The sequence below is a fragment of the Scomber japonicus genome, chromosome 23, assembly GCF_027409825.1.
Source record: "Scomber japonicus isolate fScoJap1 chromosome 23, fScoJap1.pri, whole genome shotgun sequence".
Classification (NCBI taxonomy): domain Eukaryota; kingdom Metazoa; phylum Chordata; class Actinopteri; order Scombriformes; family Scombridae; genus Scomber; species Scomber japonicus.
The window spans coordinates 25772169-25784972 of NC_070600.1; the positions used below are offsets into that span (position 1 = coordinate 25772169).

Here is a 12804-nt window from a genome sequence, read left to right on the forward strand (position 1 = left end):
GCTGTGTTGATGAAGAGTGAGCAGTCTGATGATGATCCTCTAAACTTCAGTAATGAACCTGGACCCTCAGACACAAAGTAAGAGACTGTTTCTATTTAAACTGACCTGAAGATGATTCAGTTTTCATATCTTATTGAAGAACCAACACACTCTCTACTAAACCATCTCCATCAGTTATTAGTTTAGTGTGAAGATCTTCTGCAGCAGGTTCAGCATCTTAATATAAAGAGTCAGCTGATGTGTTTATCAAAGCTGTGCAGCTCATAGAAATGTGTGTAAATGATTCAGTCAGACTACATGCATGCTTCAGACTCTACAGACACACTGTGAGTTTACAGGAGATTCATATTCAGGATGTGTCATATTCATTCACAGTTTACACATTTACAAGTTCAGATCTCTTTATTCTCACATGTTTTCAGCTGTAGATACAAGAAGAACGTTATCGGCTGCTACAGTTCACTTTGAGACCAGACCCTCATCTTCAGGAGCTCTCTGGTGACAGTTTTCACACCAGCGTTAATCAATCAATCAGAACGTGAAGACACCAGAGTTCACTGAACCACAACAAACAGGTGAGCTGTGAAAGCAGAACACTAACTGGACCTTGTGCTGAGATTACACTTTAGCTTTTATTCCCTACATTAAAGACAGAAAACAGTCCGTTTAACACATACATGTCTATAACTGAGAAAACTGGATGTGATAAAAAGCTCCAGAACAGCTTCTGAGTAGATTTGTAGTAAGATGTTTTTACTGAAGATCCTCTTGAGCTTCTCTGACATTTAAACGACTGCAGCCAAACTGGGCTGTTTGTCAAATGAGTCAGATCCAGTACAAACACACAATGAGTTTCTATTGGCAGACTGACCGAAACACAACTGTTCTCTTATCAATGATTCTCTGATTTTAACAGAGAGCCAAGATGACGGAGGCAGACCTCCTCCACATCCTCAATGATTTAAGTGAAGATGACTTTGAGAATTTCAAATGGTTCCTGAAGAAAGAAAAAAAGGGCGACATCGAACCCATTCAATGGGCCCAGCTGGAGAAGGCAAAGAAGAGAGACGTGGTGGATCTGATGGTGCAGAAATATGAACCTGCTGGAGCTGTGGAGGTGATGGAGAGCGTTTTAAAGAAGATCAACAGGAATGATCTGGTGAAGAAGTTATCAAACATCAGCTCAGGATCAGAAGGTCAGTCACAGGAAGAGACAAACATGACATCACATCCAGACAGCAGATCTGAGGAGAAACAGCCTGTGTCTTTATATAGTTTAATCATTTTACATTAAGATTCCTTCATTGTCATTTCTCAGAACTCATATACACTGAAACAAAGCTGATACTCTGCATTTGACCCATCCTATACTCTAGGAGCAGTGAGCAGTGGAACTGACAGGAGTATCAACCCTAACACAGATGTTCCTGATGGTGGGAGTAAACCAGAGCAACCAGCAGAAACCCACACTAACACTGGGGAAACATCTAAACTCATCACAGAGACGACCGGAGACAACAAGGGTTCAAACCCAGGACCTTCTAGCTGTGAGGCAACAGTGCCAAACACTGAGACACCTCACTGCTCACACAGTAAGTATTTGAATAGTTATGCATTTTTTTCATCAGGCTCATATTAAACTTAGATAAAATAACTGATTCAACATTAAAGTCTCAGCTTTAATTCGAACAGGTTTACATCATGATACAAAGAACTGTGATGAAATCAGACTAAATGATATAAATATGTGAATCTATGCCCACATTAAATCTGGTGATATCTCCACTGACCTTTGGATTATAAAAAGATTTTAGATGCAACGGTGGAAAACATGAATGAACTCTTGTCAGGTGGAGAGTGATGTAATTCTGACAGGTGGTCCTACAAAGTAGTGTTATTGGTTACTGTAATCAGGGTTATAGATCAGAGACATTTCAATGTATTATTTTATTATTATATTATTTCCCAGGTAGATTTCTCCTGGAGAACCTTGATTTCTCTGCCATGTAAACACGTAACATGAACCAAAGACTGTAGAGCAGCTCAGAGTGACAGCAGCTGAATGAAAGTAGAGATCATTACTCAGAGTGATTTATCCTTAAATTTAAAGTCCAACTAAAACTTAAACTAACACAAATGATCCTCTAGAAGTCTAAATAATTTAGTTTCCACCACTTAACATTTGACTGTTTGTTGAATTCAGACACTTTCAGGCTGTGAGGAAAAGTTGTGACTCAGACACACAGAGCAAAACAGAGAAAAAGTCAGGACTGATAAACACCTTCTGTTACTAATACTGATAAAATAAGAAAGACATGCTTTGAGAATAAAGTCAGTGTAGAGGAGAAATCTGATCACTGATTTGTTGCTTGTACAGATTGACAGTAACCAGTACTGTGCATGTTAACATGTTCCCTGATTACCCAGCTAACCTTTCTCTGAGTAACCTGCTTACATAAATACATGTAAACACACTGAGAGATGTGCACATCTAGATTTTTCTTCTCTTTCAGCACAAAGTGGAAAGCAGGAGGGTTTAGATGAACATCAGATCATTCTGATAACGAGATGTCAACATCTGACTGAAGAAACTGATGAAGCAGGAAGTAAAATCCCCTTCAACAGCTCCTACACTGAGGTCTACATCACAGACGGAAGGAGTAACGAGGTTAATACCCAACATGAGGTGATGCAGCTTGAAACAGCTTCCAAGAAGAAGATCCTCCATGACGCTCCAATCAAGTGTCAGGACATCTTTAAAGTCTTACCTGGCCAACAGGAATACATCAGAGTGGTTCTGATGAACGGCGTTGCTGGCGTTGGAAAAACTTTCACAGTGCAGAAGTTCACTCTGGACTGGGCAAAGCTCTCCAACAACCAAGAGATCAGTCAGCTGATTCCACTTCCATTCAGAGAGCTGAACGTGATCAAAGATAAGCAGCACAGTCTGATCACACTGATCTGTCATTTCTATCCAACATTACAGAAGCTCACAGCAAAGAAGCTCGCTGGCTGTAAAGTTTTGTTCATCTTTGACGGCCTGGATGAAAGCAGACTTTCACTGGATTTCAGCAACAGTGAGGTCGTGTCTGATGTCACACAGAAGTCATCAGTCAGCATGCTGCTGACAAACCTCATCCAGGGGAAGCTGCTTCCCTCGGCTCTCATCTGGATAACTACCAGACCTGCAGCAGCCAATCAGATCCCTCTGATATTTGTTAGCAGGGTAACAGAAGTACGAGGCTTCACTGACCCCCAGAAGGAGGAGTACTTCAGGAGGAGATTCAGTGATGAAGAGCAGTCCAGCAGAATCATCTCACACATCAGGACATCCAGGAGCCTCCACATCATGTGTCACATCCCAGTCTTCTGCTGGATCACTGCTACTGTTCTGGACCCCATGTTGACTCCAGACCAGAGAGGAGAGCTGCCCAAGACCCTGACTGACATGTACTCACACTTCCTGCTGGTTCAGATAAAGATGAAGAAGAACAAGTATGATGAAGGACATGAGACGAGTCCACAGAAGCTGAAGAAGGCTGACAGGAAGCTTCTTCTGAAGCTGGGGAGGCTGGCGTTTGAACAACTGGAGAAAGGAAACATCATGTTCTACCAAGAAGACCTGGAGCAGTGTGGTCTTGATGTCACAGAGGCCTCGGTGTTATCAGGAGTTTGTACAGAGATCTTCAAAAGAGAGAAAGACCAGAAGACAACCGTCTACAGCTTTGTTCATCTGAGCATTCAGGAGTTTCTTGCTGCAGTCTACATGTACCACTGTTACACCAGCAGGAAGACAAAGGTACTGAAGGACTTCCTGGTAGAAGAAAGACCAAAGTCTTCCCTTGAGAAAATTTCAGCACCTTTCAGTCGTAAACCATCTCTGGATGTCTTCCTGAAGAGAGTCATGGAGAAATCTCTCCTAAGTGAAAATGGCCACCTGGACCTGTTTGTCCGCTTCCTTCATGGCCTCTCTCTGGAGTCCAACCAGAGTCTCTTAGGAGGCCTGCTGGGTCAGACAGACAACAGTCCAGAAACCATCCAGAGAGTCATCAACCACCTGAAGGAGATGAACGGTGGTAATATCTCTCCTGACAGAAGCATCAACATCTTCCACTGTCTGATGGAGATGAACGACCGCTCAGTACATCAGGAGATCCAAGAGTTCCTGAAGTCAGAGAACAGATCAGAGAAGGAACTCTCTGTGTTTGACTGCTCAGCTCTGGCCTACATGCTGCAGATGTCAGAGGAGCCTCTGGATGAGTTGGACCTGAAGAAGTACAACACATCAGAGGAGGGACGACGGAGACTGATCCCAGCTGTGAGGAACTGCAGAAAAGCTCAGTAAGTCCAGATGTGATTAACATTATTAATAAGTGTAGATAAGTAGTTTAGTTTTTCAAATATAAATATTTCATTATTAAAATAGTGCTCTACTTGTTTATATCTGAAATAACATGTCAGTGTCACAACCAGAAATAATAGGACCCCAGATTAGACCAGAGACAAGCGAACACACAGGAGGTAACTCAAAAGCAGGGTTTAATGACAGGGTGAGTGGGGGAGTGGGGGAGCAGTGGCTGGGTCTGGGGTAGGGTTCCAGGTAAGGTTGGTGAGGTAAGGTCCAAGGCGGGAAGGTGGTATAGGGAACAGTACTGTCAAACCTCCACAAGGGGAGGAGACAAGACACCAAGGAAACTAAGGAGGTCACAGCTGAAATAACATGTCAGTTATATTTAGTCTCAGATGTGTAAATAATGTTGATGTTTATAGCTGTTAAATTAAAGAAACAGTTATTCTATTTATTTCTAGTAATTATTGGATTTGACAGTGTTTTCTTCTCTTTCTCTTCCTTTGTGTGTTGGAGGATTCATTCAAACCTGGTGAAACACATGAAGGACTTTAGAGGTTGTGGTTGAGGTTTTATTACAGCAGCATTTTATCACAACATATATCAGTATTTTACAGTTATCAGTGAATGCAGTAAAGTTATTATTACATGAGCAGCTTCTGTTAATCATATATAATCACACACTGTTTTTAACACTATGATTAAGAGTTTAAAATAAGATCTGTTTCATTTTCCAAAGAAGATTTCTGAAGTCAGAGAGAATATGACCGTGAACTACTGGTCATAGAGACTAAACCCCTGAGTGTGTTGAACCGAGCAATGGAGCCTTTTATTTCTCATCAGTTCAGATAAATAATTTTCAAGATTAGTTTGAATCTGCTGAATAGATGGAAAGAAAAAAAAGAACAAGGTGCATAATCTAAGAGATGAAAAGAAATAATGAGCATGACAGTTTTCTTTTATTTCCAATGCACACTAAGAATAATAAACATATCAATCATAAGCAGAGTATCATAAAAACAGAGTTCCATTACCAGCAGCGATGCTAACGGGCATGATGACTTGAACAGCTGCCAATGTGAACTTGTCCATCATATTATCTGAACCACTGATGTGAAGAACAAATGTTAATCAATATAATAAGAGTCAAACTCATAAAAATAATAATAATAATAATAATAATGATGGAGTCATCAGGCTGAAGTATCAGCTGGGCTTTGGGCTGGATCACCTTATCAAAGCTGGCCTGCTCAGTGTCTCCCTCTCTCTTCCACCAGCAACATCTCTTTTCTTTCTTTGCTTCATGTGTTTTTTATTGTCTAGCACACATTTCCCCTCATCCATGCACTTCCCTACACTACTGATTCTACACATTACACATGGAGTTTACATTTAGTTTGTTAATAACTTACTTTAATACATTATTTTAGTTTTTGAGATTCAAACATGTGTTCTCCTTGTTAGTCTGAACCTTGAGCCAGTTCATGATAATATGTTGTAATATTTGTGTCATTACAGACTTACTGACTTTGGAGTCTCAGACACTCACTGTGAAGTTGTGACCTCAGCTGTGAAGTCCAACCCTCATCTGACAGAGCTGCACCTGAGACTCTACAGACTGTCTGATTCATCAATGAAACTGCTGTCTGCTGTACAGGAGAGTCCAAACTGTAAACTGACTCTGAGGTGAGTTCACTGACTGTAGCTTTGGTAGATTTCTTTTTCTTCTATTCATTAAATTCAAATCCTTCACTGAAGCTTCAAATGTTTGGTTCATAATTTTCAGGATTAGTTTGAATCTGCTGAATAGATGGAAAGAAAAAAAAGAACAAGGTGCATAATCTAAGAGATGAAACAAAATAATGAGCATGACAGTTTTCTTTAATTTCCAACTACTGGTCATAGAGACTAAAAATATTATAAATTAACATTATTTTCTACATCCAATAATTTTTTTTTTTAACCAACATCAGTCAAATATGCAGCCAAAAAATGACTCTTTCATAAATTCCTGTGTTTGGGAGACATGGCTTCAAAATGTTAGTGTTTTTCCCCACCAGATAACATCATTTAACTGTTTGGGTGTCAGAGTGTGTGGTTCATGTGTGTATGTTTGTGTCATTACAGACTTACTGACTTTAAACTCTCAGACACTGACTGTGAAGTTTTGACCTCAGCTGTGAAGTCCAACCCTCATCTGACAGAGCTGCACCTGAATCTCAACAAACTGTCTGATTCATCAGAGAAGCTGCTGTCTGCTGTACAGGAGAGTCCAAACTGTAAACTGAAGACTCTGATGTGAGTTCACTGGCTGTAGCTTTCGTAGATTAATCACCATGTAATGCTCCTGAGAAAATACATTCAAAATGTCTTAAAGCTGCAGTATGTAGTGAACGAGTCCAACCTCCAGGTCCCTTCTTCCTCTCTGCTGCACTTTACAAAAATCTGTGTAGCCTCCATCTACCCAAACAGCCCACAACTGTTATCATTGTATAACCTGTCATCAAGGAATCAATATCTGACACACACACACACACACACACTTTCTCCAGGAAGTCTGCAGGCGCTCCTCAGGCGTCACGTTCAAGTGCACAGAAGAAAATCAGAAATCCCTGCAGTAACTAATACATCACAATAAAATAAATAAATATCACATCACAGTAAGATGCTTATGATCAGAAAACAATTCTATTAAAATGAATATAAACCAAGTACAACACTTCTGATAGATGTCACCTGTGAGCAAAGAAATATGCTTACTTACTGAATGGAAATCTGTAGTGTTTCATGAACATTGTTTGATGAAGAAACAAAACAGAGCGAGGAAGCATCTTCTCTCAGATAAGATCTTTGGCTGGACACAGACTGCGGCTCACTGAACCAGGCACCTGAATCAACGTTAATTAGGACAGCTGATCTCATCTGTGTGTGACTTGACTTTTGAACAAAGGCTAGGTAAAACTATTCCTGCTTGAAGTGAGGAAGTTAAAGCTCTTCCTGTCTGAACTTTCTCTGAGCTTCATTTTTACATTTAAGGTATAAAATGCATCAGAAAAAATACATTTAATAAAAAGATGATGTGAAGAACAAATGTTCATCAAAATAATGAGCATCAAACTGTTTCATCATCAAATGCATGAAGTAAATATAAAGTGTCCTCTTTCATGATAACACATGTTGTAATATTTGTGTCATTACAGACTTACTGACTGTGGACTCTCAGAGACTCACTGTGAAGTTTTGGCCTCAGCTCTGAAGTCCAACTCCTCCCATCTGACACATCTGGACCTGAGTCTCAACAAACTGTCTGATTCATCAGTGAAGCGTCTGTCTGCTGGACTGGAGAGTCCAAACTGTGGACTGGAGACTCTGATGTGAGTTCACTGACTGTAGCTTTAGTAGATTTATTATTAAATTTAAATTCTTCATTGAAGTTTCAAATGTTTGGTTCATAATTTTCAGGATTTGTTGAACACAAATGTGTAGAATGTAAATGTTTTCAGGAATTTAAAATCCACAGTCTTGTTGTGAGTAAAAATGACTTCCAGAGTGTAAACTAATATGAGGCTTCAGCAGTCTGAGTTCCACATATCAAGTAAGTATGTTTGTGTTTCTTCAGTGTTTCCTTGCTGAGCTGCAGTGGAGGGATCCAAACTCAAAGAGAGAATTTAGTTCTAAATATTCTGTTTCAAACTCATCAAGTTTACTTGATGAAGGAGAAATATTTCTTTATTCTGATTATTTAATGTGTTTTAATGAATAATGTCTTTTCATTGATATTGATCCTTCAGAACACACACACACACACACACACACACACACACACACACACACACACACACACACTACTACGCATTTAAAACCTGAACACATCTGATTGGATTATAAATGGATTTTGATCTTCATCATTTATTTTTTATTCAGATTGAGGCGCTGCAGTTTGTCAAAGATCAGCTGTGATTATCTGGCCTCAGCTCTGAAGGACAACCCCTCCCATCTCAGAGAGCTGCATCTGAGCCTCAACGACCTGAAGGATTCAGACGTGAAGCAGCTGATTGATCTTCAGCAGAGTCCAGACTGCAGACTGGAGACTCTGAGGTCAGTAGAGAGTTGGAGTCAGTCTGTGCTGGTTTCAGCAGTTTAGTATTAAACACAGTCAGTATCAAAGCAAAGATCCAGTATTTCCTGGTGAAGCTCCAACCTTCTCAGTGCTGCTTTCCTCAGTGAAGCTGTGAGAGGAGAATGGTGACAGGCTTCAGGATAGGACAGAAAGACAGAGAGAGAGAGAACAGTCAGCCAATCAGATGAGCCAGAAGCTTGTTGTGATCATGTGTTTGAGTTGATGTGAAGACGACTGTTGTTGTTGTGTTGATGTCTGCAGGAAATAAAGCTGGATTACAGCTGACAGCCTTACAAGATGTATAGAGACAGTGATCCTCATCATCAAATCTGATCTCAAAGTGTTTGTTCTCTCATTTCAACACTAAACTATTGATCAGTTCATCTTTGTCAGAGCTCTAAGATCAGTCTGACTGCAGCCTGCAAATCACTGGCTCTGATTTCACACAAGCATCATTACGTTTCGTAACCATGTGGTCTTTATACAGACCAGAACCTCTGCTGAAGTCCAGGAATCACAGCAGCTGTTTAGCTGAGAGCTCTGACTGATTGTCATGTGATGATTTAACGGCAGGAAACATCTTCAAATCCCACAGAGACTCTGTAGCTTTAAACTTTGATAAGAGTTGACATGTATCAGCAGTAAATCCATCAGTAAACTGATGAGTGAATGTCTCTGTTTCTGCAGTAATGATGTGTTCATGACTCTCAGCACTTTATTTCCTCTGTGTACTTGAGTGAAATCTGCAGAGGAAACACACTTGATAGTAAAGTGTGTGTAGGTGTGTGAGCTTGGAGCTCAGTGTGTTCACTCCAACACGTTAACATGAGAGCTTAAAGGAAGCAAGCTACGCTGCACAGCTGTCCACTACTGGTCTGAACAGGACTGAAGTCCCTGCTGCTCTTTATACTGGATGTGCTGCATCACTGACTGACAGCTGATCAAGTGAGTCTCACTAAACACTCATTTATCTCCTCTGTTCTTTCTTCTTCTCTCATCAGATGGTGGCCATCTCTGTCAGAGTGAGAGTGAACATCCAGGGGTGTTGAGAGGATCAGCTGAATCCTGATGATCCATCTGGAGTCTGGATCTGGATTATGTCGTCTTCACTTAAGTCTCTTAACTGACTCCAAAATGAACAGTTATCTCTGGATTTAGCTGAAGTCAGCACTTTACAGATGAGTTCTACATGAGCAGTTTGATGCAGAAAAGATAAAAGACTGTGAGCCTGGGCTCATATTTATCAAGAGTCTCAGAATCACACTGAGAGTTAACGAGGACTAAAACTAATGAATGAAGCAGAAGAGAATTGACTGTGACTTTCAGCAGGAGAAGGATTACTGCTGGGAGAGAATGAGACGTGGCTGTTTTACCACAGTCAGAGCAGCAGAGTAGAGGGTCCGGCCATTTCTGAGCTGCTTTTATGTTTAGATCCAAAGCTGAAAACATGCTGAACAATGTGTTAGAATGATGGAAGCTGCAGTTCAGTCTGCGTCCACACGGAGGAGCCAGAGATCTGCACACTTCATCATTATGACTGGAAAACACTCTGAGCTCATTTCATTATGGATTTATATAATGACAATAAAAAATCATTCATTCTGGACTCAGACCTCAAATCCACTAAAACTTATCAACTTTAATCCTGTTTTTTAATTCAGGTTGAGTTCATGAAAAAGCTTTTATCTCCCTGCTTATTATTATATTATTGTTATCATTACTATTATTACTGTAATCATTATATTATTATCTCACTGTCTTTATTAGATCTCATTTCAATCAGCACAAACAGCGAGGCTTCAGCTGAGACTCCGTTCAGACTCTTTCTGTCTGAAACATCAAACTAATAAATCACACCAGGAGAAAGTGACATTCATCTCAGATTATTGGTCAAAACTCTGAGCCAAAATAAAACTTCAAGAAAATAACAAGTCAAAATTATGAATAAAGAGAAACCTGGTCACAGCAGATGGAGAGTCATAATTCTATTTAAATGTCATTTCTGAGGATAAACTCAACATTTCATCAAATAAAGTTCACTTTGATTCAATTTAATCAGCTTTACACCTTAAATATACTGGATTCCTAAAGTTAAACTTGAAAGGATAAAAAATGTCTGAATCCAGTTTATAAAGATAAAAGTTAATAAAATAAAAACTAAGCTGGACTTTAGATTAAAGTCAGGATTATTACATTAAATCAAACTTGTGGTTTTAAATTCATAAGAAAAAAAATCTGGATTCTTTCTCTGAAAAATAAAAATAAACTTTAATTTGGGGTAAAAAATAAAAGAAATTAATTAAATAATGTTGAGATTTTTAAAAGTCTGACCATTTTCATTTTCATCATCATCATCATCTTCATCAGCATTATTTTCGTCTTCATCATCATCTTCATCAGCATCATCTTCATCATCATCATCTTCATCAGCATCAGTTTCATCATCATCATCTTCATCAGCAATATCTTCATCATCATCATCAGCAGCAGCAGCATCATCTTCATCAACATCATCTTCTTCATCATCATCATCTTCATCAACATCATCTTCTTCATCATCATCTTTATTAGAATAGCATCAGTGATCATCAGCTTTAAATCCCATCTGCTGTTTCTATCATGGACTGTGTGATTTAAAGCAGAGCGGTGTGATGCTGCAGGAGGCCACCAGGTGGCAGCAGAGGCTCAGAGGACAAATGTTTCAACACACAGACTTTAAATGTGAGAAAATAAAGACATCTACAGGACATCATCTTCATCACCATCATCTTCATCAGCATCATCTTCATCTTCATCTTCATCATCTTCATCTTCATCATCATCATCTACAGGACTTTATTATTACATGTTAACATGTTAAATATGAACCCTTTACATACCTTCATCTTCATCATCTTCATCAGCGTCATCTTCATTATCATAACCATCATCATCTTCATCAGCATCATTTTCATCTTCATCAGCATCATTTTCATCTTCATCAGCATCATCTTCGTCATCATAACCATCGTCTTCATCTTCATCAGCATCATCTTTATCAGCATCATCTTCATCACCATCATCATCTTCATCAGCATCATTTTCCTCTTTATCATCAGCATCATTTTCATCTTCATCAGCAACATCTTCATCATCAGCATCATCTTCACAATCATCAGCATCATTTTCATCTTCATCATCATTATCATCATCTTCATCTTCATCATCTTCATCAGGATCATCTTCATCAGCATCATCTTCATCATCATCGTCTTCACAATCATCATCTTCATCAGCATCATTTTCATCTTCATCATTTATTCTTTATTCAGATTGATGGACTGCTGGTTGTCAGAGATCAGCTGTGATTATCCGGTCTTAGCTTTGAAGGACAACCCCTCCCATCTGAGAGAGCTGGATCTGAGTCTCAACAACCTGAAGACATCTACAGGACTTTATTATTACATGTTAACATGTTAAATATGAACACAAGAGTCTTTTATCCCTTTACATACAATCATCTTCATCTTCATCAGCATCATTTTCATCATCATCATCTTTATCAGCAACATCTTCATCAGCATCATCTTCATCAGCATCATTTTCATCTTCATCATCATCGTCATCATCTTCATCAGCATCATCTTCGTCATCATCTTCATCAGCAACATCTTCATCAGCATCATCTTCATCATCACCTTAATCACCTTTATCAGCATCATTTTCATCATCATCTTCATCATCATCATTTTCATAATATTCATCATCATCATCTTCATCTTCATCAGCAACATCTTCATCATCATCAGCAGCATCATCTTCATCAGCAACATCATCTTCATCATCATCTTTATTAGAATAGCATCAGTGATCATCAGCTTTAAATCCCATCTGCTGTTTCTATCATGGACTGTGTGATTTAAAGCAGAGCGGTGTGATGCTGCAGGAGGCCACCAGGTGGCAGCAGAGGCTCAGAGGACAAATGTTTCAACACACAGACTTTAAATGTGAGAAAATATAGACATCTACAGGACATCATCTACATCACCTTCATCTTCATCATCTTCAGCATCATCATCATCTACAGGACTTTATTATTACATGTTAACATGTTAAATATGAACCCTTTACATACCATCATCTTCATCTTCTTCATCATCATCTTCATCATATTCATCTTCATCAGCGTCATCTTCATCAGCATCATCTTTATCAGCATCATCTTCGTCAGCAACATCTTCGTCATCTTCATCATCATCTTCATCAGCATCATCTTCATCAGCATAATTTTCATCATCTTCATTTTCATCAGCATCATCTTCATCAGCATCATTTTCATCTTCATCATCATCTTCAT

The 12804-nt window shown here is 39.2% G+C and overlaps 1 protein-coding gene across 1 annotated transcript; it reads left to right on the plus strand.

The window, feature by feature from the left end:
* Positions 1-4333, plus strand: LOC128353166 (protein NLRC3-like; the record flags this gene model as incomplete). Its single annotated transcript, XM_053313844.1, has 5 exons — positions 1-77; positions 423-575; positions 917-1196; positions 1377-1592; positions 2514-4333. Coding segments are annotated over exons 3-5 (2307 nt in total), but the record flags the coding sequence as incomplete, so codon positions are not given.
* Between the last annotated feature and the right edge of the window lie 8471 nt (positions 4334-12804).